Genomic DNA, 18,207 nt, shown 5'->3' with positions numbered 1-18,207 from the left:
ATCCTATTTATATACCGATAAAGTTAATACCCCTAACCAAACTTATTGATGGTATAGGGCTCCTTGCTTGGCTTCAAAGCCATTTCCACAACAGTTCTTTCAAGTAGCAGACACAGCTGAGTCCCAATTTGGTGATTCTAAAGAAAATGAAGAAGCTTCAAGCTATCAGGACATTTTCCAATTGCAGATTTCTTATACTGTGAAGAAATTTGTGTCAGATATGCAGCCTAAACCTTAATCATGTCAATATGAATCTCAGTCCTATCTTCTGGGAAACACAAGAGAAGAGCTAACCTAATTCATGAGGGAAAAATGGCCACTCCATTTTGACATCTTTACTATTACAGGGGTCTACATTACATAGGTTTGTTTACAAAAAGTTTCCATCAAACAAAAAGAGTAAAAAGTTTCATATTTGTAACTGTTTTAAAACAAAACTAGATTGAAGACACTTGTTTTCTACTTTACACACTGTAGAAAATCTGCCTACTCATTCAGTATAAGCTCGATACGTTCACAAATCACAACGACATCATGGATCTTACCAGAACTGTCAAAGTGAAGAACCAGATCGCCTAGGCGCTCCTCTATGGCTCATTTGACTTTCAAGGATTTGAAGAGGGATGCTTCCTTTATTTACAGGAAACTCAATATGTCCTTATTCACTCAGGCTCGCTTTTGCATCTATTATTCCTATCCACCACTGTGGTGAGCCGGACTCTGATGCTTCTTTCTCTCACTGAAGCTAAGACTAGTGACTAAACTTGGAAGACAACACTGGGCAGCCTTAACCTTTTTCTCTTTATCCCGTCTGAAATCCTTGGTAGGAGTTCTCTCGCTACTGCATAAAGAGATGGTCCCTAACACACGAGGGGACCCATCTGAGATTTTTTGAGGTATACTTGCATGGGTGTTATTAACTTCAAGCTTTCCATTGTCAATAACCTGACCAACTGAAACTTGTTCGCCCTGTAAGTTATCCTTGAAAAGATCGGCCAATTTCGTCTTCTTATTTGTAGGAGAAGGCTCTGGTTTTTCATTAGGTATTCTTTCAACGAAGAAAGCATTATTGCGTTGGGGAGTCCCAGGGATACTTCTTTGGTAGTTTGGAGTACTGCTGCTGGATGTGGTAAATTCTGCATTGGAGAAAAATAAGTTTCTCACTGTTAATCATATGATTCCTCAGGAAAAAAGTATAACATTAAACACTAACTCTAGCTGAGAGGCATGCCCCTGAAGCCATTCAATTTCAACACAACTGAGTCATATCATGGGCTCAGCGGTGTTCCAAAACTAGAAGTTGACTCAATTAGTTCAAACTTTGGATTCACAACACCTATAGTTTTCATCACACCGCATAAATTTGGGAGGCGGGACTTACCTCCATTTACACTGAGAAAATCATCTTCACAATCAGAGTCTAACCAGGCCGTTGTGTCAAAGAAGGCCTCCTCTTTGCTACCTGTGAACCACAAGTTTTCAAATTCCAAGTTGAAGCAGAAAAATGTTCAAACAACTTATCAAATGTTAGATTGAGATAAGCTGTGGGAATATTAGAACATGCCCAAGCACAGTGAAAGATGTATTAGAAGTTCATGTCAAAATCAATATCACAGGATAGCATGATCAAGAATATATTATACCACACAAATGCATTTGTATGCTTTTCCCATTCTTGTTTAAATGTTGTATATTTTTGGAGATGGCTTACAAATGATTTGTGCATTAAACAGACCAGTTGTTAGCCTACAAGTAATTTGTGCAATATATTCCAGGGCTTTCTTCAGATACACTAATTGGATAGTTACATGGAAGTACTAGTTGGCTATTCATTAATCGATTTGGTTTCCTCAGACATGAATGCCAATAATAGTTTCCAATAAGCAAAACCTGCCATTATCTAAAAATCATCCCAAATTTTCTGTAATATTTTCTTTTTGCCATTGACTGACATTCTTTTTCCTGCAGGAAATTTGAGAAGATAAATATGAAATGCATTAAAGTGAATCAGGTGACCGAAGACCCAGATTATAGTAGCTGAGAGGATGGTAAGCTACAGTTAGCATTTAAAGTTTAGAAATAAAAACTTAATTGAGAAGGTTAACAAAAATCAGAAATGTTCTTGAGAAAAGCAGAAACAAGATTGAGACACTTGGCTCAACCATGTCATACTTGATTTCAGAGGTAGCAAAGTTCAAATATGAGTTCAGATAGGAGTCAAATAGCAATACAATGCGATAGTTTTATAAGAAGACCATAGGAATCAATTGTTCTTCTAATTTCTTGTCCTCTCTCCTCGAGAGGTAATATCATCCATGGAAATAGCAAACAGAAGGACATTAACTAATAATCTAAAGCAAAAAATTCCATTAAAGATGTGTGCTTAGTGATGCAGAAATCATAACTTGAAGATTTGTGGACAAGATTAGGAATCCACAGCAAGGATCAGAGTGAGTCCGTCTTCTGCATGATGGTTTTAATAACATAGAATCCACACCAGTGTCAACATATTTACCAAATGATTGGGCAAATCCTCAGAAACTGCGACGAAGGGGCAAGAAAAAGCCATAGCTGCACTCTTTGATGCTACTCCTATTACAAGATGTGAGAAAACCAGACAGCTGCTACTAAACGGGTGACAAAAGATTCCAAACGGAGTTGCCGTTAATGACACCAAAAGACGCATAAATTCCACGAAACGGAAATTAACATCACAGATAATGAAAAACCACACTGACAGAAGCGATGCAACAACTACAATATGTTTTGTCAACAATTGGCAATTAGCCATTTAAAAGCAAAAGACTGACCAATTCCCAAATGAACAGCATCCATCTTAATGAAACTACAATACGGTATGAATTTTAGCATTAGATCTTATCTCTCTGACTCTCTCCTGACTACGGCAAAATGAAAACTAAAACAAAAACACAGAGAAAGGAAAAACGAAAATGATTCCGGCGAACAACAACTGGCGTAAGAAGTATTTTTCATGTACTTGACCACCAGAAACTTAAATCGTATAATTTAAAATCAATAAAATTTATCAAAAACAGTATAGCTGTTAGAATCGTAAGCAAAGTAGGGGGTGGTCGAGTCCAGTTCTGATCTAAGCCAGAGTCATGGAGTCAAAATAAACACAAATGCAATAAAGCAAAAAATTTAACACTACAAAATTTAAGTACGAGATCATACCAAATTCCTTGTCCATCAGAATCGGCGACGGAGAATCACTGAGAGCCAACTGGTCGGCTAACTTCCTGCAATCAGGGCCGAACCTGGTAACTGGCTTTTCCCCGTTCATTGTTTTCTTTGTTGGCGATGGAGCCAAGAGACTCTTAGCCTTAGAACCAAGTGAAAGTCTAATTCTCATGCCCGAATCCGGGTCCTTATGGACTGAAATACAAGAACCCATATCTCGAGAGATCCCTTTACATTCGAAAACCTGGCAAGAGATTCTTGCAGCGAGACAGAGGGACAGAGGGACAGAGGGAGGAGAGAAGAGAACAAAGAAATGTTCTTTTTGTTGTGCTTTTCTGGCTCTCAGAGTTAGCGCAGTGGAAAGAAATTTGCTTCCAGTGAAAATCAAAAGAGGGCGATTGACCTTGAAAGCAAAGTTATGGATTTCACAAAACCCGCCTGTGGGCCACGGCAATACTGGTTTGTTATTTGGGTATTCAGACTACCTAGCGTCCTCACATGGTAAAGCCTAACAATTACTAGACGACAGGGAAGACAGGGCTTTGGTTTCCATATGCTTGATCCAATATGAAAAATTATTTGGTGAAAAATATGTGAATCACTATGTCAATCATTCAGTCATCAAATCAACGACTATCTCAACCGTTCGAGTTAGGGTTGGTGTGGCCAACATAGGAGAGTAACTTAAGGACAAGTTACTTTAGTCGCTTCCGCTCGAATGACTCTCCATGACACTAGGACTAAGATAGAAGTGGAATTAATCCCCTCGAACAAAAATTCTATCATGTCTCATCCCAAAAAGATTAATCGATGGATTGATTGATCAATCTGTTTTTTTTTTTTTTTTCTATAGAGAAAAATAGTTTAGTTCAAAGAATGGTTGTCTTCAATCTACATGGTTTTCTCTTTTAAGATATGAATGGTTTTCTATTGATAAAATTGTTCACAAATTCAATAATACATCTTCCCAAACTTTTTCTGGGATAGGTAAGGGATTCATTGGGCTTGCCGGTGTTGTAGTGCTATATTTGATTATTTGGCATTGTAGGGGGATCTTGATGAAAATTTTAGAGCAATTCTTGCTTGGCTAGATCAGTCATATTAGACTCTTTGACATCTTGTAATAGTAAAGGAACATAACTCAGAGAGATTTAATTTGATACCTAATTTGACATAAAAAACTTCGTTCTTAAATCTATTATGACCTTTTTATTTCTTTCATTTAGTAACTTGATGGTTGACGACTTCAATGCGAATATCTCCTTCCATATAAATCAGAATGACATGAAATTTTCTCCTTATGAAAATAAACTTTGATAAATTTCATTAATGTATAAGATTTATACATGAAATATACTTATTTTTAGAGAAATAATTTGATATATTCCAGACTCTGTAATTTAGCCGACTTGAGTGCTCTTTCTTCTTTGACCATAATGACCATTGACTCTTTCGATATTGATATCTCCCTCTAGAAAACTCAGATTGAAAATTGGTTTAATAGGTAAGAAAATAGACTTAAAAATATATAGTTTGACATATAATTCTCCATATAAAGCCTTATTATTGATGGCATAAAATGCCTCAAAATTTGAAGCTTTCTACTATTGCTTGATTCTCTCTTGCAGTCTGACCTTTGTTGTTTCATATATCGATTTATCTTTGTAGAAAACACTAATTCCAAAAATTCTTTTTTCATTGGAAAATAGACTTGAAGATTTTTTCATTAATATATAATTTATAATCTGAAAAATTTAGTATGGAGGTGAGAGTGCCAAAAAAACAACATGTACTGGGATTGGAAAGAAAGAAAAAAGTTAGAATACAAACCTAAACTACTAGATATGATAGATAAAAAAAGATCACATTATCTCTACGGGTTGACCAAGTTAACTCACATAACGTACTCTGATACCATGTTTAATTTATGGAAAAGAGATATACTTCAATGATTTGTTGTAATTGAGTACAATGAACATCTATTTATAATAGAGGAAACAAGTGGAATCTAATTAGAATTAAACTACCATTATCCTAGTTATACCCAAAGTTAAACACTAAATGATAAATCCTAGAACAATTGAACAACTGAAAATAAATAGAAGACTTACATAATTAAAACATTTTTAACTGAGACTCTTCTGTGAGATCTCCACCTATGAGACTCTTGTAAGACTCTACCATATTATTTTTTGCTCTGTGAGACTTCTTAAATGTGAGAGACATGTAAGACTCTTCCATATCTGCTCTTCAACTAGGTTTGATAGAAAAATTATCCTTTTGGGTTGCTCTTCTTCCTCTTTTTTTGGTTCCATCTCGTAGGTGAGAAGGGTGCCTAATAGCTCTTCCAAACTCATGGTTCTAAAATCCATGTTCTTTGAATGGCGCTATGCCTCATATCCCATGATCTTAGAAGTGCCTTAAGGAGCTTGTCATTTCTCTTATATAGAAAAATTTCATCCCCAAGTATGTTGAGCTCATTAATTATGTGGGTGATCCTAAAGTTCATGTCAGCAATAGACTTCCCCATTTTCATCTTGAATTGGTAATGTCAATGACGAGTAAGTTAATCCTAGACTCCTTGACCCAAGTAGTTCCATCATGGGTTACCTCCAACTTGTCCCAAATTTCTTTGACAATTTGGCAAGTTGAGACTTTATTGAACTCGTTAGGACCCAAGGCACGTAGGAGCAGGTTTAAGGCCTTTGAGTTTGTTCTAAGTTAGTCTTTCTCTTCCCAAGTCAAATCCACATACTCCTAGGACATAAGATGACCAACAACAATTTTTAGTGGTTCAAATGGTCCATTTTTGGTGACATGACAAACATCACAATCCATTGACTGAAGAAAGAATTTCATTCTTACCTTCCAATATCTATAATTTGTCCCAATGAACATTGGGGGACGGTTAGGTGATTGCCCTATTGGAAGAAGCAATTTGTTTTGAGTTGCCATGGAATCTAGTAAGAACATGAAAATAGAAGTTGATTTCAAAGTATGTCTTTGTTTTGATACCAATTGTTAGCTCACATGGCTTCTCAAGAGGGGGGTGAATTGAAATTTAAAATAAACGATTTGGTGCTTATATGTCAAATTAAAATAAAATAATTAATAAAAGCACACATAAAAATAGAAGACAAAATAATTCTTGTTCTCGATGTTCTCCTATTGGTAATTACTGTCTAATAACCTATGCTAGGAAAAATTTCACTGATAAGCTCTATTACCTGAAATTTTACACAAAAGAGATTTCGGCTCTCTTTTATGCCATGTGTAATACACGAGTACACGATACAAATTTCTCCCTAAGATTATATAACTAGATTACAACTCTAGCAAGAAAGTATTGATCGATCACTAGAAAGGTATGACTGATCATACCATATTTAACAACTATGTTTTTGAGTTCCTCAGGCCAAGCCATCGAGCATTCAAATTTTCAATTTCTCAAGAGGAGCCCATTGATATATCAATTTAAGTAGGTTGACCAATCATGTTTTATGTGCTTTGTCAAACTGCATTCTATATGATAGATCATGCAATAGGTACGATCTGTCATGCTAATATGCCCGAATGAAAAAAAATCAAGTTTAAAGCATGATGATAACTTGGTTAAGGATTTTTTCAAGTTTAAAACATTTTGATGCATCGATCAAACATGGTTTTGAAAAATCAAATACCCTAAAGCTCCAATGCTCTTGTATACCTTAAATCGAAGTTTAGTATTTGTCCTTATACATGGCTAAAGTTCTTGAGATATTTCTAGACAACTTAGACGATATTCTTCAAATCTTCAATCTTTGTTTGTGTGTGCCTCTTCAAAATTACTTGACACATCATAATCTAGTTCTATCGGCCAAATTTTTTATGATAATTTCAGTTTCCGTAAATGATAACAAGGGATGTTTTGTACAAGTATATTTCATACCTGAAGAAGATTCTAAATATGCTAATAAAATTATCCAAAGAGAAAAAATAAATTAATTACAGTAAAAAGAATTGATATATAATTAAAATAGATTCTAACGTTCTTGTACCTTTTTACTTTGTATAAAATAATTCGAATGCAGTAATGCATCCGAATATTCAGTATCTGGCTATATCTTTCCCGAGCCCAAAATTGGTCATTTGGACCATTCCTCTTCCCGCGTGAAAAAGTTTTTGCCAAAATCTTTCCCTCCCTCTCGAAATCTCTGTACAATCTCTCCATAATCCCAAATCATGGAGTCCTTGCCTCGCAGATCAAAGTATAAAACAAGAAAACCTTCAAAGAAGCAGCAGAAATTTGGCCCGTTGACAACAACCGGCTGGATCCTTCTCTTATCTTATGCTCGCGTGGTCAGAGGTAGAAAATCTCGTCCCTAATCTGATTAAAGGTAAAAGAAAGGTATAAGGTGAGGGGGCATATGATCCTATTCACCCGAATGATTATTTGAGTTCGTTTTTAAGGAATTTATTGGAAAAGGGATAGTAGCAGTTATGGACGAATTTTGGAGGCTCCAGAAAACTAACAAATGGGTTATCTGTACTGAGATAGGACTTCTCACATGAGGGTTTAAAACCCACATTTCCCCTCCATGAGAGTGCTGCATTCAGTTGTTTTTGGAGAAAGGTGGAAATCACGGCATCTGATATGAATAAAATGCTGGGGATGAATGATGGTGGGAGTTGTTTCTCGACTCCAAGTTGAAGGATTCTGAGTTAATCCACAACATTTGAATTCCAACCTGCATTCAAAACGAATCACAAGAATGGAACAACAGCCCCCGAAGCATTTAAAAGCCAAGGTGCATCCAAAAGGAGCAGAAAATCCCGGGATGCCAGCATCAGTTCAATATGCATTCGAATGGCCAAGTCAAGAAAAAACATTCGAATGCCTAGGGTTTATGTGACAAGAGACTAGACCAACTTCAGCATAAGAAAATGCACTCAAATGCATTCCTCCATTCCAATGGGTTTTGTCCAAAACATTGGGAAAGAAGTTTTTGAAGCTTGATCTGGTCACACATTTGTCGACAACAATAACCATTTCCCAACTTGCCTCATAGTGTCAAATCATTCATGGAGAACGAATTTGTGTTTAAAGGCTCATCTCTTGTGGGTTTGGAAAGAGCAATAACTGTCTTGAACTTTTACTTTTACATTGTTAATTATCTTAGTTCTAATTTGTGCAGAATTGTTCTTATTTGATCGTTAAATCGTTCCTGACATTCTATCATGTTTGTTTGAGATTGTATTGTCAAAGTATAGATCAATCATTTTTATATACTTCACAGTTCTAACTTTGTTTTATGTAAGACTCAATGATCTCGTAAATTTACTTGCAAATAGCTTAGCAAGTCATTGTTGAGTTTCATTCTCAAGTTCTTCAAGTTATTGAACTACATGAGTGAAATTAAGTGCACTAACTGATCTATTTTGAACTATACTAGAGTACTTGGATGAATTTAGTGCTCAATTCACTCACTTTAAGATTCTAATCTATAGTTTCTGTTTAGCAATACAATGGATGCCTATCTCTTTAAACCAGTCTCTCCCTTGAGTCTCTTATATGAGCTAGATTTTCAAATAAAAAATCCAACTTGTCAACTAACAATAACTGACAAGCCTTTATAACTAGGTTTTTGTGGAGAAAAATTCCTTTGTGGGTTTAGGTTGGTGTAGTACACTGAGTTGTGGAAAGTCCCTTTGTAGGTCTAAGCTTGTACAACCTAGTTGAGCTGCCAAAGATCCCTTTGTTGGTCAAGGCTTGTGCACCCTAATTGAACTTATGAAAATTCCTTAGTGGGTCTAAGTTTGTATACCTAGTGTATTATTGGAAAGTCCCTTTGTGGGCATTGTTGTGATTTTAGCTTCTATAGCCAATAAGCGATTGAAAAAGGCTTATGTAACCTCTTGATGTAATTTGGTCAATGTGACCTTAAGTTGTAAATAATGCTTTGTGTTAAGAGTTAGTGAGTCAACCCCAAAGTACCAAACACTTTGGTAGTGTATTAACAACCTCTAGTAGGGGATTCCAAACAACATAAAATAATTATGCATTTGTGTGGGATTCATGTGTTTATTTATTTGCATTGAACTTGAATATGCAAGACAAGTTGTAAAGAGAATTTACCAACAAAAGTAGTAGTTGCACACAAAATATAAGAGAAAAACTTTAAAGTTAACAATATGACACACAAACTTGCCTACCCTTTCCCTTCTCCATTTGGGTTGTGCCTCCAAGTCCTAACATCAAGTGCAATCCCCAATTTCACTCCCTAAATCTCTAACAAAAATATTTTCTTACAACAACTAGATTTTGACTTTAGAGGGTATTTCTCTTTTAGATTTACAGTTGTAGAATGCTAAACTTCTATCCTAATGATCATTCAATAATTGTTGGAATGCTCACAACTTTGTGGATGATCATTCATTTATTATAAAGGACGATCGGTTAATTTTTATGTAGAAGTCATATTCCATTTTGGACTATTCATCATTGCCTATAAAAGATGATTGATCATTATTGTCATTGATGGATCAATCTAGTTCTAATGATCATTCAATGACTTTACAAAGTTGAAAATTTGCGATGAAAACTACAACATGGTTTAAAAGCCTTTTTTAAACTAGTTATACGATGATTTTGAAAACCTTTGATGCCCTAAGCTCAAATTCAAGATTTTTACAAAATTTTGAAAGTTGGATGATTATCCTCTTATATGGCTAGAGTTTTTGAGTTCTATTTATATCAAGTAGACTCTAATCTTTAATTATTTGTGCTTCAACTTGTAAGTTATTCATAGTGACTTGTTCCTTCTTTAAGGTTGTGATGCATCTTCTTGTCTTAATTTGATGGTTCTTCCTTCTAGACAATGTTTTGTGTCAGTAAGACAAAATGGTTTCCTTCATATGCAATGCTCGTTTTCTAATGTTAGTATCATAATGCTAATGTATTGTTATTGTCAAACATGAGGAATATAATTAATCAAATTTGAGTCACTGATGTACTTGTCGTTGACACCCTTTATGAGAGCCTAACCACAAGGAGGTTTTTAAACTTCTTTGTGAAGGTCTAAAATTTATCTTAGGATGAAACATGTGTTATCCTTGAGTGAAGGTCCAACATTTTTCTTCTTTTGAATTGAGGTTATTACTCTGCTAATACATGAAGTAATCCATTGAGTAGTCCGTTGTTCTAAAGATTCTATCTTTTTGTTAAAAGACGGTTTTGAATGTGTCAGTTCAATCCAATCCTTTTGACTCCCAAAGTCTTTGATATACTTATTCCTTCTTTACCGAAGACTTCATATAGCAACATCTATCATGAACTCCTCAAGAACTTCCTTACACATGAGGTTCAAGTACTACAACTCAATATGGTACTTTCTTGTTCAATGTTCCCTTGCAAATTCCACAAGTGTTATTTCATTGGGGTCACTCTATCTGTTGTGCTAGGATTTAAAAATAACACAAAGTCGACATCCTTCAAGCCTCATGCAATATTCCTCCACACAACATCTTGGTTTTGTTTTCTTTGCCCTATCCTCATAACAAGATTCAAAAATTTCTCATAGTCAATCAATTGGGTATATGATACTCCAAATACACATTGTATTCCCATTATTCATCACTCTCTAATCCATATATGCATATATTGTAGCAGGTACTAATAGTCAAAATCAAGTTACATGTTTGACAATAAACAATCTAACAACTATCAAAACTATAGATTATGATATGGATTTAATTGACAATTAATGAACGGTAGTTAGTATAATCTAGCATAACAATAACAACACATCTCTAGTTTTTGCAAAAGGATGTGAAATCAACTCTCCTAGGCCATTTGAGTGTCTGGAAGAGGAGAGAGGTCGGTTACCTCTCATTAACGGTTTAGAGTTTGTGAAAAACATGTAAGGATTATTTTGGTATTTTTAATACTCGTTTTTCCTTAAAATTAAGACATTCTATAGGATCCATAATAAAAAAAATGACATTTAGATGGCCAACTACCATGTATGTATGTATATTGCTATAGATGGGTTTCTATAGCACAGTAAACTAAAAATGAGACCTAGATCTATTCATATAATGGGGCAATAGATCTGGAATCTTTCAAGGAAGGTGTTTAAGTTTCCAAGCCATTCTACTTATGTCACTTCGCATGTTCTGCTTGTTGCACTTTCATTGCTCTGGGATCAATTCTTTGTCACTACCGACGAAGGAGATGGAAAGGAGGATGGCTCCTTCCACTACCCACTCATATCGTGCATATAGAAAAGGGTCAGGGAGGCAGCCCCTCCCCTCAACTCCGCTCCAACACCAAAAAAGGGGTAGGACAAGAAAGAGTTGCCTCCCTCTTGCCCCATTTTTGTTAGTGTGTTGGAATGGGGCTTGGGGGAGGCACCCATCCTTCTCCACCTCAAGTTCTATAAATGGAGGTGAGAGAGGGGGACGAGACCCTAGTTGGCCCTCATTTTAACTTGGTTTCCTTTCACCCCAATCCATTTAAGAGCTTAGAAGAAGCAAATTTTATACCAGTCTAATCTATATGTAATGAAATATTCGCATTGGAGTCGTCAAGGGTTAAGCTACAAAACAAAGAAATGATATTCTGTCTTGGAACCTAGTGCCTAAACTTTTATTTGGGTCAATAATGGTGAACATTGGGGTAATTCACTTACATCTTTGTATGTTCAATGACTACATAAGGGGTGTTGGGAGTAGGACCTTACATTGATTTGATGTTATTTCACCATACAATATTATGTGTCTATAGCACATTGGACAAGTGACCACTTGATTGGTTAATTAGACCTCTAGTTCATGATCCTTATCATCTCCTAATCTCACTTCTTTTGATCTTAGGAATCAACCCATTTTTTGAGTGAATTATATGATTCTTTTAGAGTGGAAAAATTGCATAAATACTTAAATTTAATCTAACTAGCTACTTCTCACAGAATTTGTAATTTCCCTTACACTCCAGTCCTTTTTAGATCTTAGAAGGGACAAGTGCTCAATAATTGCTCGAACTGTTTAATATTACTAGATTCTGGACGGAAAAAAGGACTGGTTAGAACTCATTAGTGATGCAGAAAACGATGGGTGATGGGTGGACCAATGCAGTAAAGTGGAAAGAATCCAATGTTCTTAGCCATGAAAAATCAAAGATCTGCTGTTCCGTATTTGGATATGTTCTCTCCTCTTTCTGTGTGGTCAAATCATGAGCCAAAATATAAAACAAATAAAACTGAACAAATGTAAGCTAATCATTCAGAGAAGAGAGGATAAATGAGCGAAACAAAGGCACAAAATGATCGAGAAGAGCTTAGGCTTGTCTGTTTTGATGTTTGACTAAGTGACTGAAGATAAATGCAGAAGGAAAGTTTGGTGGGTGAGGGCTGGATGCTTTTATTTGTGGGCGGCGGAGAGAAGTTTAGAATTGTTTCCGGTCTTTTGTCTTATTTGTTACGTGATGGCGGCACCTAACCTTGTTTCCTTCGAGTTGTTAGATTTCCCTTTCCCATTTGGATCCTAGGGTAGGGGTTTGGTCTTTGTATGGAGCAAATTCGACAATCAAGCTGCCGACGTTCTTCACCCTCACTATCTCACATGCAGCCTCTTTTCTGCACCTCTGTAATGACGTATCTCACATGCACCCTCTTTTCTGCACCTATGTAATGACGTATCTCACATGCACCCTCTTTTCTGCACCTATGTCATGAAGTGGATAGGGGTGACTTTAGGTTCGGTTTGATTAGATTTATTTGGATCTCAAACTGAGTTTGAGATCCATATAAGACTCGTTTGAGTTAACGAGCCGAACTCGATCAAACCATAGTTTGGTTCGAAAGTTCGCGAGCCGGCTCGTTAATGGGCTCGAGAGTCGGGACTAGGAGCGGGAGCGAGAGCGAGGGGGGGAACATCGAAAGGTTCAGACTTAGTTGGATTCGATACCACCCTTATGCTCAATTTTAAGTAGAGGTCATGCCCAATTTTATGTAAAATATATGCCCAATTTTATGTAAAATATATGCATAATTTTATATACAATTTATTTGACATGTATTTTTTGAAAAGTTTTAAATGTATGTTAGAGCTCGAACTCGAGACATGTATTTTTTGAAAAAATTTAAATGAATGTTGAAGCTCGAGCTTGGCTCGAACTTAGTTAAAATTATTGGACTCGAGCTCGATAACAATTTTAGGTTCAAGGCTGGGCTCGGCTTGGCTCGATGCCACCCCTAGACGTGGGCCTTGTGTTATCTCCACAACCTTCGATGGAGTTCAAGCATTGTGTTATTTGTTAGCTCTTTATTGAATATGTCAAAGATAATCTCCGCCAGCCATTATTCTTGATCACGAATCAAAGCTTTGATACCACTTGTTATGAATTAGACGCCCTAATTCCAAAATAAAAAATACAATAATAATAAGTGTGAAAAAAAAAAAGCAAGTACGAGAACAAACAAGATTTATACAGGTTCGCCTCAAGGTGAGACTACGTCCTATTTTCCGCAGCTGGAGTAATTCACTATGAAGATAAAATAGTTTACAAGAGAAATTGCACACACATATAGGTATTTTTCTCTCTAACCTCTCCCGGCCACAACTAATGCTCCTCAGATGATAGAACCCTAATAGTGGCACCCCTAAATATAAAGATAAAATTAGGGCAATTGGATTACAACTATAAAATTCCCAAACTACCCTTAATAAAATAGTAGTCAATATATTGTGGATCTAGAGGGGTCCTGCCCCCACACCCCAGGGAGGGGGGGCTCCCTGCCCCCTTCCAACCCCCATGACGACCTTACTGCGAAGGTCAATCCGTGTACCGACTCAGCATAGGGCGTTGATTAGGCTCCACAACTTAACAATAAGAAGCGGAACAAGTTCGAGTCACAAGGAAGCTGGCAAAGCAGTATCTTCTCCTTGTCCTAGTGTTTGCCGTTGAAGACTGAGTTTTTCATTAGCATGGTCGTAGTTGAACTCATTCTCGAGGTCATACACATCATCTTCATCATCATCTCCCTCCAATCTAGGACTCTGAAAGTGCTAGAAATGATTAGATGTCTCCAAACCCCATTCAGACTCAGGTTAATATCACTAAGGGTAGAAAATAAAAGCTAAAAGTCAATTGGCTAACCTTTATGCCAGTTGTAGTTTCACTGACTCCTACTCTTTGCACATACTCATAGCAAGGATGACAAATTGAGAAGGCACATTCATTGCATACAACAGACACATCAGTAGCAACTGTGAGCCCTACAATATCACCAAGATCTAACAATTTCGGCCACTTAACTGTTTCAGGGGTTTAGGCTGCAATGCATGCAAGAAAAGGTACATGTTAACAATAATCTTAAAAGCTAATAGCTGCACTAATTGAAACCTACAAATTCAGCAATAATACCATCACAAGTCAATTTAGCACGTTACAAAGAAGAAAATGCCCTAGATATACATGTCAACAAAAATTACATGATATAGATACAGACAAGGAATCTTGTGAAGCACCAGACACAAAAGTATCAACTTAAAATGAACATGTATAGATCAAAAATAAAATTTTTGGATGAAGTGTCCAATGAATGACTGCTAAAAAATCTATATGCAGATGAGGATGTAAGGATGCAACATATTCATCAAATTGATGCCCCCACGAATTACTTTTAATAATTCCATACCACAAGTATGGAAAATTATGAAGAAAATCGATTGGATCTATATCTTTTACTCATAAGATAAATAAGCAAGCGAATTATATTGCTCAAACTAAAAGATAGTTTATATGGCTAAATATAACCATCTCTCCACTTTAAAGCCAAATTCAGATCCCACTCGATAAACGAGTATTCAAACTACATTGCTTGAAGTAAAGACAATGGATTTGGTCAAATGTAACCATTTATCTCCAGTAAAAGCTAACCTCAGATACTAAGATCCAGACGTGATACAAAAATGCCACAACCAGAAGTTACGATGATTGAGACATTCTCAGGGATCGCCAAAAAAATTTAGACGATTAAAACCTCTAATCAGACAATAAAATGAATTTACAGGGACATCAATGAGAAAAAAAACTTACAATTATATCACACAAACTGCTGTCACGTAAAAACACTTGCCTTTACGACTACAAAACAAACATTATCTACACTTGACAAAATAAAGCTACTATGTAGGAAGAAAAGTGAAAAAGATGATGCCCCAAGTCAAACACGAAACTTAGACCAGATCCAAAAATCACACTAACAAAAGCATGATCCTAATCAGTTCTTAGCAAATTAAGTTATCATCCAGATTGTAGTACTAAGAAGCTGAAAAACTCGTTATAAACAACAAAAGCTCATGAAGCTACAAACATCATGAACTATGGCCAACGAAATTTAAAGCAAAGCCCAATCACAATATAGAAAAAGAACAAAATCACAAACCCCATTTTCTTTGGAGCGCTGACCATGTAAGGCTTTGGGATTAGGCACTTTTGGGAATTAGAGGTGACTGAGAGTGAGGTATTTTATTTTTCGAGGCGAGGCTATGGGGCTATGGCAACGGTGACAATGAGGTAGGGGCGATAGCATGGGAATGGGAGCGGGGCGATGGGTTAGGTGAACAATTAGGCTAAATGAGAAGACAGGGAAAGATCGGGGATTGAGAGTCGAGCGGGAATCTTTTGCCTCCGTCGTTGATCACGATTGAATGGCCAGAAACATTGTTACGTATAAATATCCAAGTCCTATTTAACCCAATCAACCAAGCTACCAACACAAAATTCTAAGTTCCCCAAGTTCTTTCAAGCATCTCTCAACTTCCTTTAATTTTAAAATGAAAGAAGGAGGTCATCTTTTCAAGGTCTTAGTCTCAAGAGCTAAGTACTTTCATATCTACTGAATACTTTTCAAGAGATAAAAGTTTTGATTTTATTCATTACCTTTATATTATTATTAATAATAATTATTATATTATTTTCAAATCAAAATTTCTTTTCAGCCAACTTTATTTAATTTGAATTTGAATTATATTTTAGAGTTGTTGATTTATTGGTTGTTCACTTAGGACTAAGGTTGTTGAATTTCCGGAAAAGAGAAAAACTTCATTGACTTGTTGTAATTTGAGTAATATGGGTCTCTATTTATAAGAGAGGAAATAAGTAGAATCCAATTATAATTAAACTGCCCTTATCCTAGTTACACCCAAAGTTGAAACACTAAAAGATGAGTCCAAGAACAATTAAACAACCGAATATAAATAGAAGACTAATATAACTAAAACACCTTTAACTGAGACTTTTCTATGAGAATTCTTCTTGTGAGACTCTTGTACGACTCCACTATATTAATTGTGACTCTGTGAGACTTCTTACTGTGAAAGTCATATAAGACTCTTTCATATCCGCTCTTCAACAAAGGTGTAACATTTTTTGTTATGTTGAATGTTATGTCAGTCTAATTAAGAGACAATTGTTATCCATTGAAAAGCAAATCTGGTCTCATATTGATAAAGTTTTAAGAAATCCCTTTTAGGGTCTATGTGGTTGCACTAGTGCTGTTGACTGTAAGTCCCTAAGTGTTTTGGGCAGATGCTGTAAAATGGAACCAACTTGGTTCGTTGTTGTAGGTGTTGTTAGTCTTTTTTATAGTGGATTCCTTAGTTCTATGGCAAGAATTCCTTGGGAGTCGAAATACCAATATGAAAAAAGTGATTGTGAACCACTATAAAATTTTGGGTGCAGTGGTTGTGTTTGTGCTAAGTTCTTCACATTAACATTTCTTCAATGACTTTGTGCTTCAGGTCTTGATTGTTCACTGCCTTGTGATGAGCTTTTACCATAAAACCACATAAATTTGTGTTGGAATGCATGTGTCTAACATATAATGATAACATGTTTAGTAGCATAATTTCATGTTACTCATTTTTTATCATAAAAAAAATGGAGACCAACGTATTTTGACTCATTGGTCTAACAACCTTCTCTATAATTGTCAAATTTAAATTGGTACAAGTTCTCAATAACGTTGTTGTCATATTCAATAGGGATATTCATTAATTAGATGTCAATATGCATTTCATAATGGTGATCTTCATAAGTGGACATGTCCCAATCGCTTGGCTTTGCGGTTGGGAAGCAAAAGATATGTCGTCTCAAGAAATCTATCTTTGGAAAAATCCCCACAAGCTTAGTTTGACAAATTTAGCCAAGTGGTTCTTGGTTTTGGCTTCAAAAGATGTGAGGTATCACTCTATTTTTGTTAAACATACTAGTTGTAGTCAAGTTCTCATGGATGTTTATATTCATGATATTATAGTGATACGTAGTGAGAAGGATCAAATTAAACAAGTCAAAGAGGGCTTATGCAAAGTGTTTCAGACAAAAGACTTGGAAATCCTAAAATACTTTCGAGGGATTGAGGTGTTACAATCTCGCATAGAATTGTTCTCTCCCAAAGAAAGTACATTTTAGATCTCCATGAAGAAATATGCATGTTTGGGTGTAAACCCACTAATGCTCTCATAGATCCAAATACGAAATTGTGTTGAATCTAACAATGAGGTTGATATAAGATCGGTAGCTAGTTGGTAAGTACATCTATCTCACTATTATAAGACTTGGTATTTTTTTTATTGTTAATGTTGTTACTCAATTCATGCATCAATCTCAACTCCCATATTGGCAAACATTGGAAAGAATTCTATGATATCTTAAGAAAAAATCCAAGCCAAGGATTGTTTTAAATATCTCATGAATATCTAAATATTGAGAAATTTGCATATGAGGATTGGGTAAGATCTCTGAATGATAGGAAGTCAACCTCAAGTAATTATACTATGGAGGGTGATAATCTAGTAACCTAGAGTAACAAAAAGGCAAGTGTGATAGCACTATCTAGTGCAAAGTAGAATATTATGTTATGACACATGTAGTAAGTGACATGTTATGGCCAAAATTTCTACTGACTAAACTTGGCTTTCCAGGACCAGTCCTATGTAGGTTCATTATGACAATCAAGCAAC

The 18,207-nt window shown here is 35.8% G+C and overlaps 1 protein-coding gene across 1 annotated transcript; it reads right to left on the bottom strand.

Annotated features, from left to right (window-relative positions):
* Nucleotides 1-302: 302 nt before the first annotated feature.
* On the bottom strand, nucleotides 303-3,564 carry LOC137961256 (uncharacterized protein At3g27210-like). Its single transcript, XM_068808365.1, has 3 exons — nucleotides 3,196-3,564; nucleotides 1,382-1,462; nucleotides 303-1,136 (listed from the first exon to the last, which is right to left on the bottom strand). The coding sequence occupies exons 1-3, from the start codon at nucleotides 3,413-3,415 to the stop codon at nucleotides 694-696; spliced, it is 744 nt and encodes a 247-aa protein (XP_068664466.1). The 5' UTR covers nucleotides 3,416-3,564; the 3' UTR covers nucleotides 303-693.
* Between the last annotated feature and the right edge of the window lie 14,643 nt (nucleotides 3,565-18,207).

Source organism: Aristolochia californica, unplaced genomic scaffold, assembly GCF_029961685.1.
Source record: "Aristolochia californica isolate CCGP_79_NKW_82.1479 unplaced genomic scaffold, dmAriCali1.0.hap1 SCAF_1, whole genome shotgun sequence".
NCBI classification, from domain to species: Eukaryota; Viridiplantae; Streptophyta; class Magnoliopsida; order Piperales; family Aristolochiaceae; genus Aristolochia; species Aristolochia californica.
Note: the sequence above shows the minus strand (reverse complement) of the source record. Positions and strands in the feature narration are given on the sequence as shown.